Raw genomic sequence first — 21742 nt, 5'->3', positions numbered from 1 at the left:
GGATCTTATTTATTTATTTATTTACTATTTGTATACTGCTTTTCTCACCCCGAAGGGGACTCAAAGCGGTTTACATATAAGTAATGGCAAAATTCAATGCCAGTACAAACAATTACAATTATACACTAAAATAAGACGTAAATCAAGTTAAAAACAGTTCATCCACAAGCAATAAAACGATAATTAAAACAAGAAAACAGTCTCGTCTGTCGAATCGCCGTTCCAGTCATTTTCTTTCTGAAATGCTGCATACATTTACTTCTACTGCCCGAAGGCATGATCCCAAAACTATGAGGGAGGGAGCGGATCTTACCTCATTTCGGAGTGTGTTTCATAGGCGGGGGGCCACAGCCGAGAAGGCCCTGTCTCTCGTCCCTGCCAGATGCATCTGTGCTGTTGACGGGAGTGAGAGCAGGGCCTCCCCGGATGATCTTAGATTACGAGGTGGGACATAGGGGTGGATGCGTCCAGACAAGTAAGCTGGGCCAGAAACGTATAGAGCTTTAGATCTTGGCCACAGGCTGGCACAAGATACATACATTCATTAACAGCTTGGATGACTTACCTGTTGAATGCTGCAGAGGGCATTCTCCAGGCATTCTGTATCGGGAATAATTCGACGCCATCTCCCAAGGCCCCGGCGTCGGCGCTCCAATGGTGAAACCGTGACCTGGATCCTGGGCTGCTGCACAACGTCAAGGTTATGCCCATGAACCCGGATTTCTCTTCCTCCGCTGAAAGCACACACATGCATTTTGGACACTGCAATCAATAAAGCTTGTCATTCCGCAGCTTCGGGGCTTTCCTTTAGAATGCAAGGCCCTTGGCTGAGTAGTGGAGCATATGTATTCTGCATTCAAAAAGTCCCATGTTCATTCCAGAGCATTCTCATATAGGTTTTGGAACATATACTGCAGAGTAGAACTGTGGAGAGCTGCTACTGGCCAGGGCCAACCAGCTTTCCCAAGCTGATGTCCTCCATCCTCTCACCATCTCCAGGCAATGACTGTCTAATGTAGTAGTTCTTGACTTGTGGGTCCCCAGGTGTTTTGGCCTACAACTCCCAGAAATCCCAGCCAATTTACCCGCTGTTAGGGTTTCTGGGAGTTGAAAGCCAAAATATCTGGGGATGCACATGTTGAGAGCCACTACCTGAGACAGTCATTGCCTGGAGATGGTGAGAGGATGGAGGACATCAGCTTGGGAAACTGGCTAGAATTTCTGAGAGTTGTAGGCCAAAACACCTGGGAACCCACAGATTGAAAACCACTACTCTATATGCTGTTTGACTCCAGCAAGAACCCTCATGGCCAGTGATCAAGTGTAACAGGAAGGTAACTGATTCCCTACTTTCAATGTAAGACCTCTCCTTATAATTATCAAAAGTCTATTGTTACCTCTGGAAACTCTTGGCTGGTTCTGCATATGTGATGTTGGGGTCAGGAGTATACTTGAAGAGGGAATGCTCCAATTTCCGTTCTTGATCTCCATATTTGATTGTGACCTGAAGTGGTACGGATGCATTGCTGGGACTTGTGAGGCACTGCAGTGTGTCCTCCTGCATGTCAGAAAGACTGAGAGGATAAACAAGAGGGTTTTAATTTAGGCATGAAACTACCAATTGCTTTTCTAGAAAATGCCTACTCAACCAGAGCACTGGAACAGTTGGACTACATTTCCCTGGGCATTCTGGGAGTCCTAAACATAATTTACTCAACCTCACTTCTAAACAACTTTGCAAAAAGGAAGAAAATGAAGTAAAAACAGTTATAGGAAGTCACCACTATCCACTTTCTTTCAGGGTTTGGGTTTTTGCATAGGTGTTTCATTAGTGGTATTATATTTTAACTGCTTATAGCTGGATAGTTTTGGAATGGAAGCTGGATTCTAGCTGAAGCCTTCGTCATAATTAGTACAGAGGCTCCCCTCAAGAGATCTTGGGTGTGCAGGCAACCAGGTCATGCCTAGTTGTTGTTGTTTCTATTTCTATCCTGCTTTATTCCCCAAGACCGAGACCAAAAGCAGCTCACAATAAAAAAAAATAAACTTGCAGATTCTGTGCATTGTGGTCCAATTCTAGGTTGAGCTGCCCTTCTCAGATACCCCCCATGGTGCCCTGCCATTTTGTAAAACAGTGAGATATACCATAAACGTTATCTATATTGGTAATGTAGAGTTTAATTTTATTTTTAAAATGGTATTGTCCCCAGTACAGGACACAATGCTTAGGGAATATAGTGTTGCACTCTAAGACTGGAACACCTTTTCACTCAGCACAACAAGAGAATCCAATAATACTATCTAGAAAGGTTTATTAAGGAAAGTGCGTACAAAGGGGGAAAGGGGTATTTCCCAAAGAGTCAGTAGAATAGAAAATACAAAATAGTAGTAATTCAAAAATAGGAAATACAAAAATGACAAAGTACATAAAGTCAAGAGAGCCAGAATCCATAGCAGTTATTCAAACATTAATCCATACACCAAAAAACTAGAGCTTCTTCTGGATCAAACCTATACAGAAATGAAGGCATGACCCAGAACAAGAGATTTGAATCATGAACTTGAGAGCAGAGACAGGAAAATCTTTCTTTAGCAACGCTGTCTCCTCTGAGAGGCTTGAAGCCGGACTACTTAATTTAAGCCTGTCCTTGCACCCATGACATCATGCAGAACACACCTGGACTTCAAGGTCTCCTCACAGATTCTATGAGAATATCTAGTTTGTCTGTTTTTTACTCCCTCCATTCTCAGGCCTAATCTAGTTTCCCAGGAAAACTCCCCATCAGCCCAAGGACTTTCACTTTCTCCTGTTGCTTGGGAACCAGCACTAGAATCCAAAACATCAACCTCCTCTGCCTCAGCCTCATCTGCCTTCAATTCTCTCTGATGATAATAATAATAATAATAATAATAATAATAATAATAATAATAACAATAACAACACTTTATTTGTACCCCGCTACCATCTCCCCAAGGGACTCGGTGTGGCTTACTTGAGGCCGAGCCCAAACACAACAATACAAGCAATAAACACAACAATACAAGCAATTAAAATAAAGAACATGGACAATAGCATACAACATTATCAATAAGACAACATACAATTAAAACTACCAATTGAAGAGGTATGAATACACTCTCTGATCACACACAGACTCCTCATTTTGAAACCCAACATCCCCCTCATCCTCTGACATGTCCTCGGATGCTTGCTGTGCTACAACACATGGAGGGAAGAAATGTCCCATCAAGTTCTGTTAAGACCATAACTTGTGAAAGTGTCCTTTTTTGACCTCTATTTCCCAAAATTTACCAGCTACCATGACCACTGGTAGACATTTGGAGTTACAGTCCAAAATGTTTGCAATTCCTAATTAAAACATGAGTTCAAGCACTGCATTCACAACCACTGTTACTGAAAACTATTGAAAAGCTTATGTTTTCTGACATCACAATTTCTTCTTACATGTAGCAAGGGAAATTTCCAATTAGAATGCTGATTTTGCTGGGATTTCCCGTCAGTAGCTTGGTACCCTTCAATGTCAGGCTGGTGCCTCCAGCCTTGGGACCTCGGGATGGAGAGATGGATTTCAGCTCTGGGTTCTGCATAGAAGAACAAAGCAAGCGTGAAGGCTCAGAAATGGCACCCAAGTGGACTGTGTTAATTTTCTTGTCTACTTTCAAATCTGTGGCATTTTAAAGTTGGTATAGACAAAAGGTGACTTCAGCCATCCACAAATCTGGCTGCTGTGGTGTCCTTTGTCATAACAAAGCTTTCTTATGTCCTCAAGGTTTACTTTTATGTATTTTAGGGAGATTTAGTAGCTTCCCCTAAATTGATATAAAGCTGTTAACTAGCACAAGACAACAATGGGAAACAAATCTGCTTTTGTGTTTACTCTAGGAGTTGCAATTATATGGCCATGTGAGAGCAAACACAAAGTTATGAGTTGTACTAATTGGCTCCTGCATCCTGCAGCAGGAACAAAGAACCCACAGCCCCCCAGATGTGCCTGTAGCTTAATAGCATTTAGTCTGAAGTAAACCTCAGTGGGAGAAAGGCCTTAGTCTGTGAGAAGGCCTCACAGTGTATAAGGTAGGCCGTAATCTGCGAGAGAAGCATTTGTGTGAGATAAGCCTCAGTATGAGAAGGCCTCATGTACGAAGCTCCAGTGTGAAAGTTGAACTTTATTTGTGTCATGGAAATCTTGTTCTTGTAAATAGTCCAATCATATTATTTTGCTATAAAGAAAAGCCTCCTATGGAAGAGATAACATTAGTCTGTGTGCGTTTTCTTCTTTTTATCACTTTGGGCTACTGGTGCTGGGTCTCGCTTCTGCTAAGTTACTCTGCAATACATTGAGGAGGGTCTTTTGTTAATAAGCCCACTCACCCAACAACTCCATCACACCTTCAAGGCAGTATATTCCACTGTTGAAGAGTGCTTACCATCAGGAAGCTCTTTCTAATGTTTAGATGGAATATTTTTCCTGCAATCTGAATGCATTGCTTCATATCCTAGTTTCTAGAATAGCTGAAAACAAGTTTGCTCCCTCCTTTCGTATTGAATGTATTGGGGAAACCTGTAGTGCATCAAACTTTCAATTCTTTATCATATTGTGATTTGCAGTGTTTCTACTTATTGTGTTCTGCAGTTTAGTTGCAGCCCAAGTATGACAGACAACAAGCAGTCTGCTTACCTGGTATGTGAACACGTGAGCAGAGACTCCCTGTCCTCCTCCGGGAACCTCCACGACCACATGCCCGGACCTCTCTGTGCCGCTTCCGCCCGTGGTGCATACGATACTGCAGGACAAGGGCAGAAGAGAGGATGGAGAAGAATCCCCCACCAAGCTGCACCACATGGTCTGCTCTAAACCTGAGTTAATGAGAGGGGGGGGGGCACTTTTAGCTGTTGGCCTGACTGTGGAGGAGCTGTCACCCACCTGAACAGTCATGTTGGTAAGCAATTGGTTTTTTTAAAATTTCCTCCAAAGTCTTGTTTCCATGGCAGAATGGGGTTTTTTAGCCCTGATTTCCCAGAGTCCTGGTCCAATTCTGAAATCACTGCACAACATTGTCTCTGTGTATATCCCATTTCAAGCAAAATTGACAATACCAGGTAATGCTGCTGCTCATGGATAGGTTATATCTGTACAATCCATATTAGAAACTAGAACATGGAAACTTTGTTGCTTCTTCATATGTTCTAGGACTGCAGTTCCCACCAGGCCAACATGGCCAGTGGTCAAGGAAGATGGAAGACGTCACCCAAAAACATCTGGGGGACTCCACAACTACCAGAATCCTCCCTATTTTTCTGAGGCTGGATCTACACCCCAAGGCCATATAATTCAGATTATAAAATCATTTAATCTAGTTTTCTGCTTTTAACTGGATTATATGAGTGTACACTGCCATATAATCCAGTTCAAAGGTGGTAATCTGGATTCTATATGGTAGTGTAAATGGTTACTGACTAGTGGCTTCCATCACCAGTAATTATCAAATATTTTTGTGGATTTCTGTCTTATAGTTGTGACTGTAGACCAGGTATGGGCAAACGTTGGAAGAAATTGTGGGAGTTGAGGTCCAAAACACCTGGAGTGCCAAAGTTTACCCATGCCTGCTGTAGACCAAAGAAACAACTACTTTTGGCCTTCAAGAAAGTACATGAATGAGTGAATACATCCCCTTTTCCCGTCCCATCCCCTTCCCACTTGAATGAGTGACCAAGGGGACTTGTGTGCAACTGACCCTAGCTACCCTGCAAGTGATTTCCTCCCAATGACACCAGTGTTATCAATGTTTTTGTTAACAATCATGTAGGGCAGCAGCCAGAGTAACAGGAAATAAAGTAATTCACAAATGATCAAATCTCTAAATGTTTAATCTGCAAATTGGGAAGACTGATCCTATTTCAAAGTCTCTGGACATACATTTGCACTCTGCGCTGAACACAGGAGAATGGAGTGCACAGTCTTTGTTTATTCCTATGAGCCCAAAAGGCATGCATTTACCTGCTGGAGATCTCATAAACCAGAGTGTCAACCTCACAGGGGATTCCTGCCACAGTGACTCTCTCTGCAATATCTTCATGTTTCTGACCAAGGTTTGAACCACTGATGGTGATTCTGGTGCCACCTTCTGTCAGCCCAGTTAAAGGATAAACCTGAAAGGGATGTCAAAGTAGTGTAAATTTAGCACTTAGGCAGGCAGCCCCCTAATTGCAAACAGCTGACTTCTAGTTACAAACAAGATTGAGACAACAGGAGGAGATAGGAGTTCTATCCCAGGAAGAGAAATTCACTTCTGAAAGAGTTATCCTGGGGAAAAGGTGTCTCCACTGAAGCTTTATCATCAGTCCTTATTTCCACGACAACCCCAAATTTTCAAAATCCAGTTGTCACAGAGAAAGTGATGTGAATCTTCTGAATGGAGGAATAGACAGCAAAACAAACAGTACATCCCAAGCGACAAAACAGTTTTTTGGCTGGAGTTACACTTAAATTGTGCCTGTTTCAGCTTACATACAAATTCAACTTAAGAACAATCCTACATAGTCTATCTTCTTTGCAACCCGGGAACTCCCTGTATAGAACTCTGGACATAGTTTCAGGTACATTTCCCATCATCTACATCCAATGGGTATCAAGAACTCAGAAAAGTTACTTTTTTGGACTACAGCCTTCAGTATCTGTGCTGGCTGAGCAACATCATCCCATTTCAGGAGTTACTGTCCAAACCAGTATATTTTGCATGCTTTGATTATGATCACTGTGCTTTTGTTTATGAAACAGACTTGTGCTTACAGAATATTGAGCCAGTAGCTGGCAGTTCACTATTACATCCAGCAAAGCAGTTCTCCTTGTTCTTAAATCCCATTCCTTCCTTGCCCTGTCTGGTTTGGACTGGAAACAAAGCTTGGAAAGATGACTTTCATTTGCAAACTTCATCCCAGAGTTCCAATATTGTTCAAGGAATGTGCATATACATGCACACTGGAATCCAATTTGATTGTTTCCTTTATTGTTTCCAGGTTGGTGGCCCTGTTAATCTGTTCCAGAAATAGCAGTAAATGGTTTTTGGAAATGTTAAAGACTGTGACAGAAGCTTTCTTTGATGGAAGCCCACTTCTGAAGACAAAACTCCCTACATCTGATAAAATTGAGTTTGGTCCATAAAAACATATCCTGTACTCAATTTTGCTAGTTTTTAAGATATCAAAAGATCCTCTTTTTGCTTGTTTGTTTGCTGTTAATTCATACTCATGCCTTATCAGGTCTCAAGGTCATCTGCTTGTTAAATGTTCTCCCTCTCCGCTCTGGCTTTATCTCCTTTCTTTATTTCCTCTACCTCCTTCCTCTCTCTGCTTTGCATAAGCTTATTGCTTGCACAGATCTCTATCTTTATGCCTTCTCCTTTCACTCTTGTTCTCCACCCCCCTCCCCTGCATCCCTCACTTTGTCCTTGATTCATTAAGCTGCATACTTCTTTTCTCTCTTCCCCCAAGTTAATCTTCAACACCCACTTCTTCAGAGGAACCCTTTCGCTTCTTTGAAAATGGGAAATTGTATTGATTTTCCCCTTCAAGGTTGCAACTGTGAAAATGCCTTTCAAAACACACAGGGGACTGTTTGTTTCCTTGACTAGTTGTCCAAAATGTTTCTCATGACAAATCTGTGAGGAAAGGGCTTGATCCTTTCCTGAACCTATTTTCCACCATTTACTCATGGGTTTACTCTTTATTAATGGCATGGAGTAGAAATGTTTTGTATCTATCGGCTTCCATTTCCAGAATACAAATTAAACACACATCACTAGTCCCTGCTGAGCCACAAAATTCACTGGATGGCTTTCAGGCAATTACAATAATTCTCACTAGTATCTCAACCCCCGAGCCTCCCCACAGGGTTGCTATCAGGATAAATTGCAGGAAGGAGAGAGGGGATATTCCTGGCATATGTATGTAACAAACAAATAGAAAACAAACCAATAGATGAACTATCAGGAAGAACTGAAAAAAGCAACCTCTCCTCCAGATGGGAAGCTCCTGCTGCTTTGATAGCATAAACCTTCACCAGGAGAAATGACAGAATCTCTGTTAGACTGGATGGCTCTTCTAACTCTTCCAATTCAATTATTATCTCTTCTCTCTCTGTCTGATTTCCACTCCATTGACATTTACTGGCCAATTAAGGGTTGGTGGTCAAGCTGCATTCCTACAAACCAGTAGTTTCCAAACTTTGGTGTTCCAGCTGTTTTGGATTGTAACTTCTATCAGCCCCAGACAGTTTGGCTAACCACCAGCAATTCTGGGAACTGATATCCAATACACCTGGAGAGCCAAAGTTTGAGAACCCCTGTTGTACCAGGCAACCCCCATGGCCATCAAAGAGTCCTTAGGAGACCCCAGAGAAGGATCTCACTGCTGTACAGAAAACAACTGGATGCCTCTCTGCCACAATGCCAAACTGCTCTTCATTTCCCAGTAAAATAGTTATTATTACATTTCTACTTGTTGTTATTGAGGCATTGAATGTTTGCCTTTCTGCTTGTTGGAATCCATTGTTGCTATTATTATTATTATTATTATTATTATTATTATTATTGCCACACTGGCCATAAATAGCCACATATCAGCTAAAAGTTGGGTTTGGGGCTGAGAGAGAAGAGATGTCATTGTTCCTTCTATGGGCACTTCAACGTCTTCCAGTTAAATATTAAAGCCACAGTAACTCTTTCCTAAATGTGTCCTGGCAATACTTTTATGCTCTCCTGCCTTTTCTGCTATGATTGTGGCCAGCCCAATGACTCATCAGGCTATTTGGGAAGCATCTTGGATTCCTATGCATTCCTTCACCAACCACCTGGCCTCCACTGCACTGGGCAGTTACTCACAGCATGAATGAGAGGAGCCGGACACACGTCTGCGACCTCTTCTTTGCAGGAGTCCCGAAATAGGCAGCTGGGCTGCTCCCCTCCACACCACACACAGTTATACTTGGCATCTGCGGTTTGGCAGCGGCTGCAATCCAAGTGTCCCATGGAGCAATTGTAGAGTGTCACTGCAGAGGAGGAAACATTTTAAGATGAATCCTGTTGTACAATCATTTCAAAACAAGAATTAGGCTAGCCAGAGAACCGGCTTGAACCTATCTATGCTCCTGCACTTTAGTTTTGCCCACCCCACTAATCTTGACACTTTATTGCCAAGGTATTCTCTCTAGATTGGCACACTTGAATTTTGCACTTTCCCTTGGCTCTACTTAGGAATTCTTTGCATTTACCCGAGCCCAGACCCAGCCCGATTCTGGTTTCTCCAGCCATGATATTGTTTTTAATATTGTTGATGTGACTGTGTTATGTTTTTATCTGATTGATTTTAATGCTGCTGTTTTTATCTGTGATTTCTGGCCATAGAAGCTGCCCAGAGTCCCCTTGGGGAGATGGTGGTGGGGTATAAAAATAAAGTTGTTGTTGTTGTTATTGTTGTTGTTGTTATTATTATATTAGCTGAGGCAACAAATACAGAAGAGTTCATTTATTCTCTCTCTTTGTCTGCTCCAAATTAAGATCTCAAGACGACCAAATGTTGTAACAAAAGGCCAGGAATAGTTCAAGACTTAAGGTAAAACACGAGTTTGAATGGTGAAGGTTATTTTTAGACACTAATCGCAGGCTCTGCTTTCTCATCAAATCAAGGAATGGGGAATGTGTGCTGGAAACTTCAGAGATGAAGCAAGGGGCATAAACAGGATAGGATCCTGAGCCATTGGAGTCTCCCTCCTTCCTTCAGTCTAAACCCAGAGGACCTTGACTGAGATTTCATTGTAGTTATTCTTCATCAGCTTGAACCATGGCTAATGCTTTGCTCTAACAATAACTTCATGCACTTTTTAAAAGAAGGAAGGAGGTGTCAGAGTTTGCCTGTCAACATCCTTTCATCAGTATGACATTCCAAATTAAGTGTAGCACACTCATCATTCATTTGGGAAGGGCATTCCATCTGGGCATAAGAATGACTTAAAACTAATGAACCGGTCTTACTTTATAAACTGGGAACTGTTTTGCCTGTAATAAACTGTCTTGGTTTTGAAAAGAAATCTATTAAAGGTCCAAATCTATGATTGCTCCATATATATTGTACCATGGAGGTCTTCGATGCTGTCCACACGGAGATGCCGCTTTCTTTGCACAAATATCACTGCACTGAATTCAAGTTGGGGGGCTGAGTAGCTGTACTGAAAGAGAGACCAAAACATCAGTCTTTGAGAGGAATCAGTAATTTCTTAACCCAAATGGGCATCAGTTCTTAGAGAACAGAGGGACATAATGAAAAAAATAACATAAATACAGGTATGTTTTTAAAAGAAGAAACAAACAATTAGTTTTTTTGTTCCTGCAAATAATGACATTGCCTTGAAAATCAGAAGAACTTTGAAGGGGCAAAAATGTAAGTACACATAGAACTATTGCCTGGAAATTTGTGAGTGTCTTATACCTATCTACGTTCACCTATGAAATGGTTGGACATTTTATCTGGGGAAAGTTCTGTTGTGCAAAGATGAACAAGCACATTTCATTGTGCATTCAGTTCAACATCTGGAGTCTAGTCTGAGGTGTGAAATATTGTCATTCAATATAAAGGTTGTGGATCACAGTTAATGAATAACTGCAAACAAAATCTCTAGGTCAGAGGTCCTCAAACTTTTCAAGTGGGGGGCCAGTTCACGGTTCCTCAGACTTTTGGGGGCAAACTATATTTTGGGGGAAAAATGAACTGATTCATATGCACACTGCACATACATATCTGTAATGCAAAAAAAAAAAAAGGAAAAAAAAGAAAAGAAAGACAAAACAATATTTTAAATGAACTATTTTCACCAACATAAACTTACCCATCTTTCAATGGGAAGTGTGAGCCTACTTTTGGATGATGAAATAGTCAAGTTAATTAGGATTGTTGTTGTGTGCCTTCAAGCAATTTCAGACTTATGGCAAACCTAAGTCTAAAGTTTAGGGCAGGGGCCAGATAGATGAGCTTGGAGGGCAGCATCCAGCCCACAGGCCTTAGTTTGAGGACCCCTGCTCTAGGTCTTCCAATCCAACTGGTCTGATGAGACCAGAAGTGAGATAATTTGAGGACATCTGGTCATATTCATGGTTTTATGTAACCGTGGTCCAGCCAGGAATGTAAGTCCCACAGATATGGGACTCTTACTGTACTTTCTTTGGCCAAATGTTAAGGTCAGAGCTAGTAAGAACTCAAGAGAAGGCCCCTTTCATATGAAGGCCTTACCTGGTGCAACTGGCAGGTGATATAGCAAAGGGATGGATTGTTTTCGTCCTGTTCGATATAAGCCTCCATCACTAAGGTCTTCCCCTCCAGAACCAAGGCACATTCATAGTCCCAAAGCTGATCCTTTGAAGAGGAAGAAATAGAGGGTTGAATAATATGATAATAATAATAAAACGAGAGACAGGGCCTTCTCTGTGGTGGCCCCTCAGCTTTGGAACACCCTCCCTATAGAGGTACGATCAGCCTCCTCGCTGATGGTGTTTCGGAAGAGACTGAAGACATGGATGTTTAAACAAGCATTCGGTTAATCCGTTGCAACGAATTTTGATGACTAAAGGCTGGTAATCATGGACGACGAATTTTGGATTGTGATTTTAGTTACGAGATGCATGGGATTATTATTGGTGGCCCAATAATTTGTATTGTATATGTGTTTCATGTTTTAAATTGAATACTGTTTTTAATTGTTTTTAACTTTTTAGTTGTTGTAAACCGCAATGAGTCGCCGACTTAGGCTGAGATATTAGTGGTATACAAGCGCATAAATAAATAAATAAAATAAATAATAGGAAGGAAATCCCCACCTTCTCACAGTACTGCACTCCAGTGTTATTGCATTCAATTATCCAGAGGCCCTTCCACACAGCCATATCAAATGGACTGCAGTAGCGCAGGGGTTAAAACCACTAGCTGCAGAAAATCTGCTGGCCGGAGGGTTAGCAGTTCAAAGCCGCATGTCGGGGTGAGCTCCTGACTGTCAGTCCTAGCCAACCTAGCAGTTCAAAAGCATGTGATGCTAGTAGATCAATTGGTACCGCCTCAGCAACAAGGTAACAAGGTAAAAGGGTGCCCCATGCAGACATGACAACCACTGGGACCACCTTGACTGACCACCTTATTATTATTATTATTATTATTATTATTATTATTATCATCATCCAGAATATCAAGGCAGATAATCCACAATATCTGCTTTGAACTGGGTTATCTGAGTCCACACTGACATATAATCCAGTTCAATTTGGATTTTATACACTGTGTGGAAGCGACCCAAGTCATGTTAATCCAAGACAACCACCCACCGCCCCTTTACTAGCTCCTGTGGAGACTAATGTCTTCCATGTTAGTGTTCCATTTTGGTGAGGAAGGTTTCAGTATGAACTTTAAAGGAGATTTCCAAGAGGCTGAACCTCATTCCAAACTTAAATAGCTGTTTTCAAGTTTGCTTAAAACCAAGTAACAAATTCACTACCCCACTGACAGAGAAATTACCCGCTGCCACCAACTAGCTCGGGGAGTGATTCACAGATGTTGCAGGATTTTGTCCCACTCATTCACATAGCACTGAAAAAACAGTCACAAGACTATTGTATGATTATGAGTAAGTTAGATTGCTTTTCAATGAACATCCTCAAAGGATGGTTTCTCCACTATCATACCTGAGCAGACACTGGTACCAAAGACTTACCTGATAGAGATGAAAGTTTCTCCCGATCAGTGTTATCTTCCTTTGTACATTGACCGGCATGAGAGAGGACCCTTGAATTCCTCTCACACAAGGGCATGCTTCTGGACCCCAATTGAACTCCTCGCTCTGAAAGTCCACAAAGACACAGAAGTCTGTGAGATTTTCCAAACTTAATTCTCTCCATTTCTCACTCACTTAGCTAAAAACCAAATCAGGTATGTATCCCTCATCTGGCATGGATGAAAAATTGTCCCAGAACATAGTGTCAAGATCCCAGAATTTAGAACAGATAATTTTAGAACAGATAAAATATTTTGCCATGTACTTCAGTGTTGGCTCTAAGGTCAATGGTGAGAAATGTGGTGTTCATAGGTGCCAGTCAGCCCACAGAAGCTCCCTATCTTTTCAACAAAAACTATAATTGGTTGAAAATTATTCTTCTCTACCTTTTGCAGTGGACATTGCTGATCAAATGATAAACAGAGGTAGATGGACCTCCAAGAGGGCAGTTTGCAATTCCCTGGCCCAAATCCTAGGTAAAAGATCACAGGATATAAGACTAAAAGCCATAGTGTGGTTGTGGAGGGATTACCAATCCCCTGACCGCTCCACCCGTCTTCAAATTTCATCAGAAGACACCACTTGGCTTGGTGAGCTAATGGCTAAACAATCTGGCCTGAAGAAATGGGGAATCACCATTAGGAGGGTAGTTGTAGACCCCCACATTCGCCCCTTGTTCGATCCTGGGGCTTTGTCCCACCATACCCCACCTGGCCCCCGGGCGAATTCCACAACCAGCTCACCAGTCATGGCCCCCCCTCTTGGTTCGTACAATTTTAAGACCCCATCTGCCCCAGTCGCCTCCACTCAGCCAGCCACACTTCTCCGCTCGAGAACACTCCCTTTATTCAGCCCACTTAGCTCCCTTGATACCTCTCTGTCCACCTCAATATCAGAGTCATCCCCACCAAATGCCCAAGGGAGATTATTTCCCAGCCCAACTTCCTCCCCTGAGAGTTGACTAGATTCTGGCCGGGCGGGGGGAGGGAAGGTTCCAGAGGAAGGGGGTGCTATCCGAGTCGTGTGGGGAAGGAGGTTTGCGGTTCATAAACATCCCAGGGAGAAGCGCAACAGAGTCCTTGCGACCCTGGAAAAGGTGGGTAGTGGTAGGCTCCTTGGCAGCCCCCTTGGTCTCAAGGTCCTGTTGATCAATGCCAGATCCGTAAATGATAAGACCGCAGCCATCCAGGACTTGATCCTGGATGAGAGGGCGGATCTGGCATGCATTACCGAGACCTGGTTGGACGAGGTGGGAGGTGTAAACCTTTCCCAGCTGTGTCCCCCAGGTTTCGGAGTGCATCAACAGGCCAGACAAGGGGGGCGGGGAGGAGGGGTCGCAGTGGTCTTCCGGCAATCCATCGCCGTGACCAGATGCGTTGTCCCACAAGCGTCTGGGTTTGAATGCGTCCACTTGAAAGTGGGGAGCCGTGACAGTGTGGGGTTCCTGCTGGTGTATCGTCCACCCCGAGATCCAGCAGCTTCCCTGGCTGAGTTAGCGGAGGTGGTCTCTAATTCGGCCTTGGTCTCCCAGCGCCTGGTGGTGCTGGGAGACTTTAACATCCACGCCGAGACCACTTTATCTGGCGCAGCTCAGGACTTTATGGCCACCATGACGGCCATAGGACTGTCACAGATAATATCTGGCCCCACGCATCATGCTGGGCACACTCTCGACCTTGTCTTTGTGGCGGACGACGAATTGATCAGAGTGGAAGATCAAAACATCCTTCCAGTGTCATGGTCTGACCATCATCTGATCACATTTAGACTTACTGCGACCCTAAACCTCCGCAGGGGTGGAGGACAAATTAAGATGGTCCGCCCTAGGAGACTGATGGATCCGGACGGATTCCTGAGGAATCTTAGGGTTCCCCCTGCCTTGGAGCCTGGCGATTCTATCGACGCCTTAGTAACTCTCTACAACGGGGAGATGGCCAGGGCGTTAGATACGATCGCACCCGAACGCCCCATCTCGTTGCATCGTGACAGGCCATCTCCTTGGTTCACCGAGGAGCTGGCCGTCATGAAGCATACGAGAAGGGGGCTAGAGCGCAAATGGAGGAAATCTCGGAACGTGTCTGACCGAACACGGGCTAGAGCCTCCCTTAAGGCATACTCCGTGGCTATACGGGCGGCCAGGAAGTCATTCACGACCGCCCGTATAGCATCTGCAGCAAATAGATCATCGGAGCTGTTTCGGGTCGTGGGTGAGCTCCTCCACCCACCAGCGGTGGGGGAGCTCCCCGACGACCCCGCAGCTCGGTGTCGCGATTTCGCACACCATTTTGCAGATAAAGTCGCCCAGATACGCCTCGAGCTCGACTCCAATTCCATCGCAGTGCCAGAAGAGGTGACGGAGGCACCTGCTTGTCCAACTTTATGGGATTCTTTCAGGCTTGTTCTTCCTGAAACCGTGGAGGAGATCCTTGGGGCTGTGAGAGCGACCACCTCATCCCTGGACCCATGCCCATCTTGGCTCATTAAATCAGCCAGAGGGGGGCTGCTTGACTGGTTTGTACCGATTATCAATACATCGCTGGAGCAAGGAATTTTTCCATCTAACCTGAAGCAGGCCGTGGTTCGCCCACTTATCAAAAAAGCTTCCCTTGACTCCTCGGTACTGAATAACTACAGGCCGATCTCCAACCTCCCCTTTTTGGGAAAGGTGCTGGAGAGGGTGGTCGCCTCTCAGCTTCAGGGTTTCCTAGACGATACCAACTACCTGGATCAGTCACAGTCTGGTTTCAGGCCTGGCCATGGCACCGAGACAGCCTTGGTCGCCTTGGTGGATGACCTCCGCAGAGAACTGGACAGGGGGAGTGTGACTCTGCTGGTTCTCTTGGACATCTCAGCGGCTTTCGATACCATCGATCATGGTATCCTTCTGGGTCGTCTCTCCGGGATGGGCCTTGGGGGCACGGTTCTGTCGTGGCTCCAGTCCTTCCTGGAGGGACGAACTCAGATGGTGAAGCTGGGAGATGCCTGCTCTGACCCCTGGCCTTTGACCTGTGGGGTCCCGCAAGGCTCTATTCTATCTCCCATGCTTTTTAACATCTACATGAAACCGCTGGGAGAGGTCATCCGGGGTTTTGGAGTTGGGTGCCATCTCTACGCGGATGACACACAACTCTACTACTCCTTTCCACCTAATTCCAAGGAGGCTTCTCAGGTGCTAGGTGAGTGCCTGGCCGCTGTGTCGATCTGGATGAGGAAGAACAAGCTGAAGATCAATCCCGACAAGACAGAGGTCCTCCTGGTCGATCGCAAACCGAATCGGGGTATAGGGTGGTTACCTGTGTTGGACGGGGTTACACTCCCCTTGAAGCCACAGGTCCGCAGTTTGGGCGTCCTCTTGGATTCCTCGCTTACACTTGAAGCTCAGGTGTCGGCGGTATCCGGGAGGGCCTTTGCACAACTGAGACTTGTGCGCCAACTGCGACCATACCTCGTGAAGGCTGATCTGGCCGGGGTGGTCCACGCCTTGGTCACCTCTAGAATGGATTACTGCAATGCGCTCTACGTGGGGCTGCCCTTGAAGACGGCCCGGAAACTTCAATTGGTCCAGCGGGCAGCAGCCAGGATGCTAACTGGGGCTCACTATCAAGAGAGGTCTACCCCTCTGTTTAGGGAGCTCCACTGGCTGCCTTTTATTTTCCGGGCCCAATTCAAGGTGCAGGTGCTTACCTACAAAGCCCTAAACGGTTCGGGACCACCCTACCTGCGTGACCGCATCTCCATCTACGAACCCACACGCTCGCTACGGTCATCCGGAGAAGCCCTGCTTGTGATCCCACCCACGTCGCAAGCGCGCTTGGTGGGGATGCGTGACAGGGCCTTTTCCGTGGCGGCCCCCAGACTTTGGAACGCCCTCCCAAAAGATCTCAGACAGGCCCCCACTCTAGCCGTTTTCAGAAGGAAGTTAAAAACCTGGCTGTTCCGTTGTGCCTTCCCAGACTAGGAATCCCCACCCCAGGTCCTAGAAGCACCTTAGCATAACCAATGTTGCTGCACACCACACTTTAATCCTACGTTCCTCCTGCCATTTCAGCACTTTTAATCCCTGTACCCCACTGCGCCGGCCGAACCAGTTTTAATAGTGTCCTGATGTATTGTCATTGTGGTTTATTTTGCTTAATTGTTTTGATTTGCTTTGTTTACTGTTGTGCTATGTTTTCTTTTGTATTGTGTTTGAGGCTTCGGCCGTGTAAGCCGCATCGAGTCCTTCGGGAGATGCTAGCGGGGTACAAATAAAGTTAATAATAATAATAATAATAATACCTTAAAATAGCTTTCAAATTTTGTGAAATGATTACAAATCTGTTGGGAGCAGAAAACACTCCATAATAATAATAATAATAATAATAATAATAATAATAATAATCCTTTATTTATACCCCGCTATCATCACCCGATGATATCAGCTCAGATCACGAACTTCTTATTGCCCAATTTAGAATAAAACTAAAGAGATCAGGGAAAATACACAGACCAGTTAGATATGATCTCACTAACATTCCTAGCGAATATACAGTGGAAGTGAAGAACAGATTTGAAGGGCTAGATTTAGTAAACAGAGTCCCAGAAGAACTATGGACAGAAGTCCGCGACATTGTTCAGGAGGCGGCAACAAAGTACGTTCCAAAGAAAAAGAAAACCAAGAAGGCAAAATGGTTGTCTGCTGAGACACTGGAAGTAGCCCAAGAAAGGAGGAAAGCAAAAGGAAACAGTGAAAAGGGGAGATATGCCCAGTTAAATGCGCAATTCCAGAGGTTAGCCAGAAGAGATAAGGAACTATTTTTAAATAAGCAATGCATGGAAGTGGAAGAAGACAACAGAATAGGAAGGACAAGAGACCTCTTCCAGAAAATTAGAAACATTGGAGGTAAATTTCAGGCAAAAATTGGTATGATAAGAAACAAAGATGGCAGGGACCTAACAGAAGCTGAAGAGATCAAGAGAAGGTGGCGAGACTATACAGAAGATCTGTATAGGAAGGATAACAATATCGAGGATAGCTTTGACGGTGTGGTGAATGAATTAGAACCAGACATCCTGAGGAGTGAGGTTGAATGGGCCTTAAGAAGCATTGCTAACAACAAGGCAGCAGGAGATGATGGGATCCCAGCTGAACTGTTTAAAATCTTAAAAGATGATGCTGTCAAGGTGATGCATGCCATTTGCCAGCAAATATGGAAAACACAAGAATGGCCATCAGACTGGAAAAAATCAACTTATATCCCCATACCAAAAAAGGGAAATGCGAAAGACTGCTCAAACTTCCGTACAGTGGCCCTTATTTCTCATGCCAGTAAGGTAATGCTCAAGATCCTGCAAGGAAGACTCCAGCAATACATGGAGCGAGAGTTGCCAGATGTTCAAGCTGGGTTTAGAAAAGGCAGAGGAACGAGAGACCAGATTGCCAATATCCGCTGGATAATGGAGAAAGGCAGGGAGTTTCAGAAAAACATCTACTTCTGCTTCATTGACTATTCTAAAGCCTTTGACTGTGTGGATCATAATAAATTGTGGCAAGTTCTTGGCGGGATGGGCATACCAAGCCACCTTGTCTCTCTCCTGAGGAATCTGTACAAGGACCAAGTAGCAACAGTCAGAACTGACCACGGAACAACAGACTGGTTCAAGATTGGGAAAGGCGTACGGCAAGGCTGCATACTCTCACCCAACCTTTTTAACTTGTATGCAGAACACATCATGCGATGTGCGGGGCTGGATGAATGCACAGCTGGGGTGAAAATTGCTGGAAGAAACATTAACAACCTCAGATATGCAGATGACACCACTCTGATGGCCGAAAGCGAGGAGGAGCTGAGGAGCCTTCTAATCAAGGTGAAAGAAGAAAGCGCAAAAGCCGGGTTGCAGCTAAACGTCAAAAAAACCAAGATTATGGCAACAAGAATGATTGACAACTGGAAAATAGAGGGAGAAACCGTGGAGGCCGTGACAGACTTTGTATTTCTAGGTGCAAAGATTACTGCAGATGCAGACTGTAGCCAGGAAATCAGAAGACGCTTCCTTCTTGGGAGGAGAGCAATGTCCAGTCTCGATAAAATAGTAAAGAGTAGAGACATCAGACTGGCAACAAAGATCCGCCTAGTCAAAGCCATGGTATTCCCTGTAGTAACCTACGGATGTGAGAGCTGGACCTTAGGGAAGGCTGAGCGAAGGAAGATCGATGCTTTTGAGTTGTGGTGTTGGAGGAAAGTGCTGAGAGTGCCTTGGACTGCGAGAAGATCCAACCAGTCCATCCTCCAGGAAATAAAGCCCGACTGCTCACTGGAGGGAAAGATACTAGAGACAAAGTTGAAGTACTTTGGCCACATCATGAGGAGACAGGAAAGCCTAGAGAAGACAATTATGCTGGGGAAAGTGGAAGGCAAAAGGAAGAGGGGCCGACCAAGGGCAAGATGGATGGATGGCATCCTTGAAGTGACTGGACTGACCTTGAGGGAGCTGGGGGTGGTAACGGCCGACAGGGAGCTCTGGCGTAGGCTGGTCCATGAGGTCACGAAGAGTCGGAGACGACTGAATGAATGAACAACAACAACATCATCACCCGAAGGACTCGGTGCGGCTTACAAGAGGCCGAGCCCAAATACATCAGTAAAACACAACAACAGTACAATAATAAAAAAACCCCTCATAAACAAAGCAAAAGAAAACAAACATAAACAATAACACCGCGGCACATTAAAACCAGTGGCAGGGCCAAATGTAGTACTTAAAATCTTTAAAAGTGCTGGGCATGATCTGGTGAAATAGGATAGACATTTTAGCGATAGGTGGGGCGTGCAGGCAATTCTAGATCTCTAGTAAAGTGCATTTTGGACATATTGCTTGGAGTTTCCTTATTCTGGGAAGGCACACTGGAACAACCACGTTTTCAAGCTCCTTCTAAAGACTGCCAGTGTTGGGGCATGCACATGCCTGATATCCTTGGGGAGTGAGTTCCAGAGTCGAGGGGCCACCACCGAGAAGGCCCTCTCCCTCGTCCCCACCAATCACGCTTGCAATGCAGGTGGGATCGCAAGCAGGGTCTCTCCAGATAGAAAGGAAACAAGCAGAAAAGAACTGAAAGTGATCAGAATTGTAGCGACACCATCCCACTCATCAAAAATGGTGATTAAAAACCAGAATCAAGCTTATACATAAACTGCAGTTGCCAGTTTATGTACAAGATAGGTTCACTCAGAATAACAGAATTCCATCACCTGAATTATTGTCAACGAGCCCTATATTCTTTTTGAATATATTATTCAACATTTTATAATATTTAGAACTGAACAGGCAAAACTAAATAATCAAAATTCCAAGACTGAACTGGAGCTGAAACACATCCCATACTGATATGCCAATAGCTCCTCCAGAGACAGGATACTCCCAGAGTTTGGAAAAATTATTTTCTGAACTTCAACTTCCAGAATCCCTATCTGGTCTTTCTCAATAGATATGCACTATAATCCCAGTATGCTGTCTAATGGAAAAGGACCTGCTGGAGTATAGACAGCAGCAGCCTGCTTTGTCCTTGAATGTACTGCTTGAAACTTACCAAATCTAGAAATCCAGGAGCATCATACTGATAGTCGAGCCCTTGGTTCAGGATTCTGGGGAAATCGGAGCTGTCGCTCTCTGAGGAATCTCCATCGCCTGACAAAAGAATAGAGGCAGAAAGGGAAGCTGTGTCATTTTCCGGCGACTCCATTGATTCAGTGCTATCCTCAGGAGGTAACCAGTCTGGAAGGTCTGTAGATAGGACTTCCTTAGAAAAAGACTGCTCTGTCTCCAGGTCTTCTGGTGGCAAGTCAGAGGAAGAGATGGAAGCATTTTCTGTCTGATTGGTGTTGAAAGGCGTTGGCACAGGAGAAGTGGACTCCACTGGGATGGGAGATGGCGTTGTGGAATTTTCTGTATCTGGGAAAGCTGTCAGCACCTCCACAAAAGGCTGCAATGTGCTATGAGGAGTAGTCAAAGAAGCAATGGTTGACCAGCCTTCAGTTTCAATAACAGGTTGTGAGGTAGAGTGTGTCACAGGGCCAGAGGTCTCTGGTTCGCTGCTGGAGGTAGGCTCAGAGGTAGGTGGAGTAGTAGCAGGCACTTCAGTTGGGCTCAGTGTCAGGGAGCCTGTGGTTGCTTCCAAGGTAGTGCCAGCGTCTATGGTTGTTGAGAGCACATGGGTGGAACCGAGGGTTTCTGGCTGAAAGGTAGTCCTGATGGTAGTTGGGGGCAGTGTGGTGGGAGGGATAACTGTTTCGGTGGTGGGACTTGGAGCAGATGTTGGCACAGCTGTGGCTGGGAGGAGAGGGGGTTCAGTAGCTACATCTGGAGAAGGCGAAGGGGATTCTGCTGCGTATGGAGTGGCTGAAGGTAGGAATGGGCTGATGCTTGGTGTCTGAGCCTGGAAGAGTGAAAAGGAGCAGATAAAACACCGATCAGAGCCAGAATATGACCAAAGCAGAAAGAGGACTGTTGTAGGTTTTTCGGGCTGTATAGCCATGTTCTCGAAGCTTTCTCCCCTGACGTTTCGCCTGCATCTATGGCAGGCATCCTCAGAAGTTGTGAAGTCCTCAGAGGTTGTGAGGATGCCTGCCATAGATGTAAACGAAATGTCAGGAGATAATGCTTCTGGAACATGGCCACACAGCCTGAAAAACCTACAACAACTCAGTATATAAATACTGTAAATAAATAAATAGATGAATGAATGAATGAATGAATGAGTGAATGAAACGGGTAGTGGGGAAAACAAGGGATTGTACAAGGGTGTGGGGTGCTTGTGGGGTGGGGATATTTCAGGGCTTTCTTTATATTTTCAGGCAATGTTTCTTACCAAATGGTACATTTTAAGTGGGAAATTGGGAGACTCGGAGAGGCTAATGGAAGGCTTCCAAAGGTCA

The 21742-nt window shown here is 44.6% G+C and overlaps 1 protein-coding gene across 3 annotated transcripts in view; it reads right to left on the bottom strand.

Annotated features, from left to right (window-relative positions):
- The window catches only part of PLXNB1 (plexin B1), a 248373-nt gene that overhangs the window by 29348 nt on the left and 197283 nt on the right, over positions 1-21742 (bottom strand). For all 3 annotated transcript variants that reach the window (XM_060766551.2, XM_060766550.2, XM_060766552.2), the window contains exons 12-21: positions 20398-21243; positions 12771-12896; positions 11303-11425; positions 10151-10244; positions 8902-9068; positions 6021-6172; positions 4701-4806; positions 3467-3603; positions 1398-1574; positions 566-734 (exon numbers count right to left, since the gene is read on the bottom strand). In XM_060766551.2, the coding sequence (XP_060622534.2) occupies positions 566-734; positions 1398-1574; positions 3467-3603; positions 4701-4806; positions 6021-6172; positions 8902-9068; positions 10151-10244; positions 11303-11425; positions 12771-12896; positions 20398-21243 (2097 nt within the window). The remainder of the gene's footprint in view (positions 1-565; positions 735-1397; positions 1575-3466; positions 3604-4700; positions 4807-6020; positions 6173-8901; positions 9069-10150; positions 10245-11302; positions 11426-12770; positions 12897-20397; positions 21244-21742) is intronic.

Source organism: Anolis sagrei, chromosome 2 (assembly GCF_037176765.1).
Source record: "Anolis sagrei isolate rAnoSag1 chromosome 2, rAnoSag1.mat, whole genome shotgun sequence".
In the NCBI taxonomy this organism is placed as follows: Eukaryota; Metazoa; Chordata; class Lepidosauria; order Squamata; family Dactyloidae; genus Anolis; species Anolis sagrei.
The sequence above is the reverse complement of the archived record's forward strand: the minus strand, read 5'-3'. Positions and strand labels throughout refer to the sequence as shown.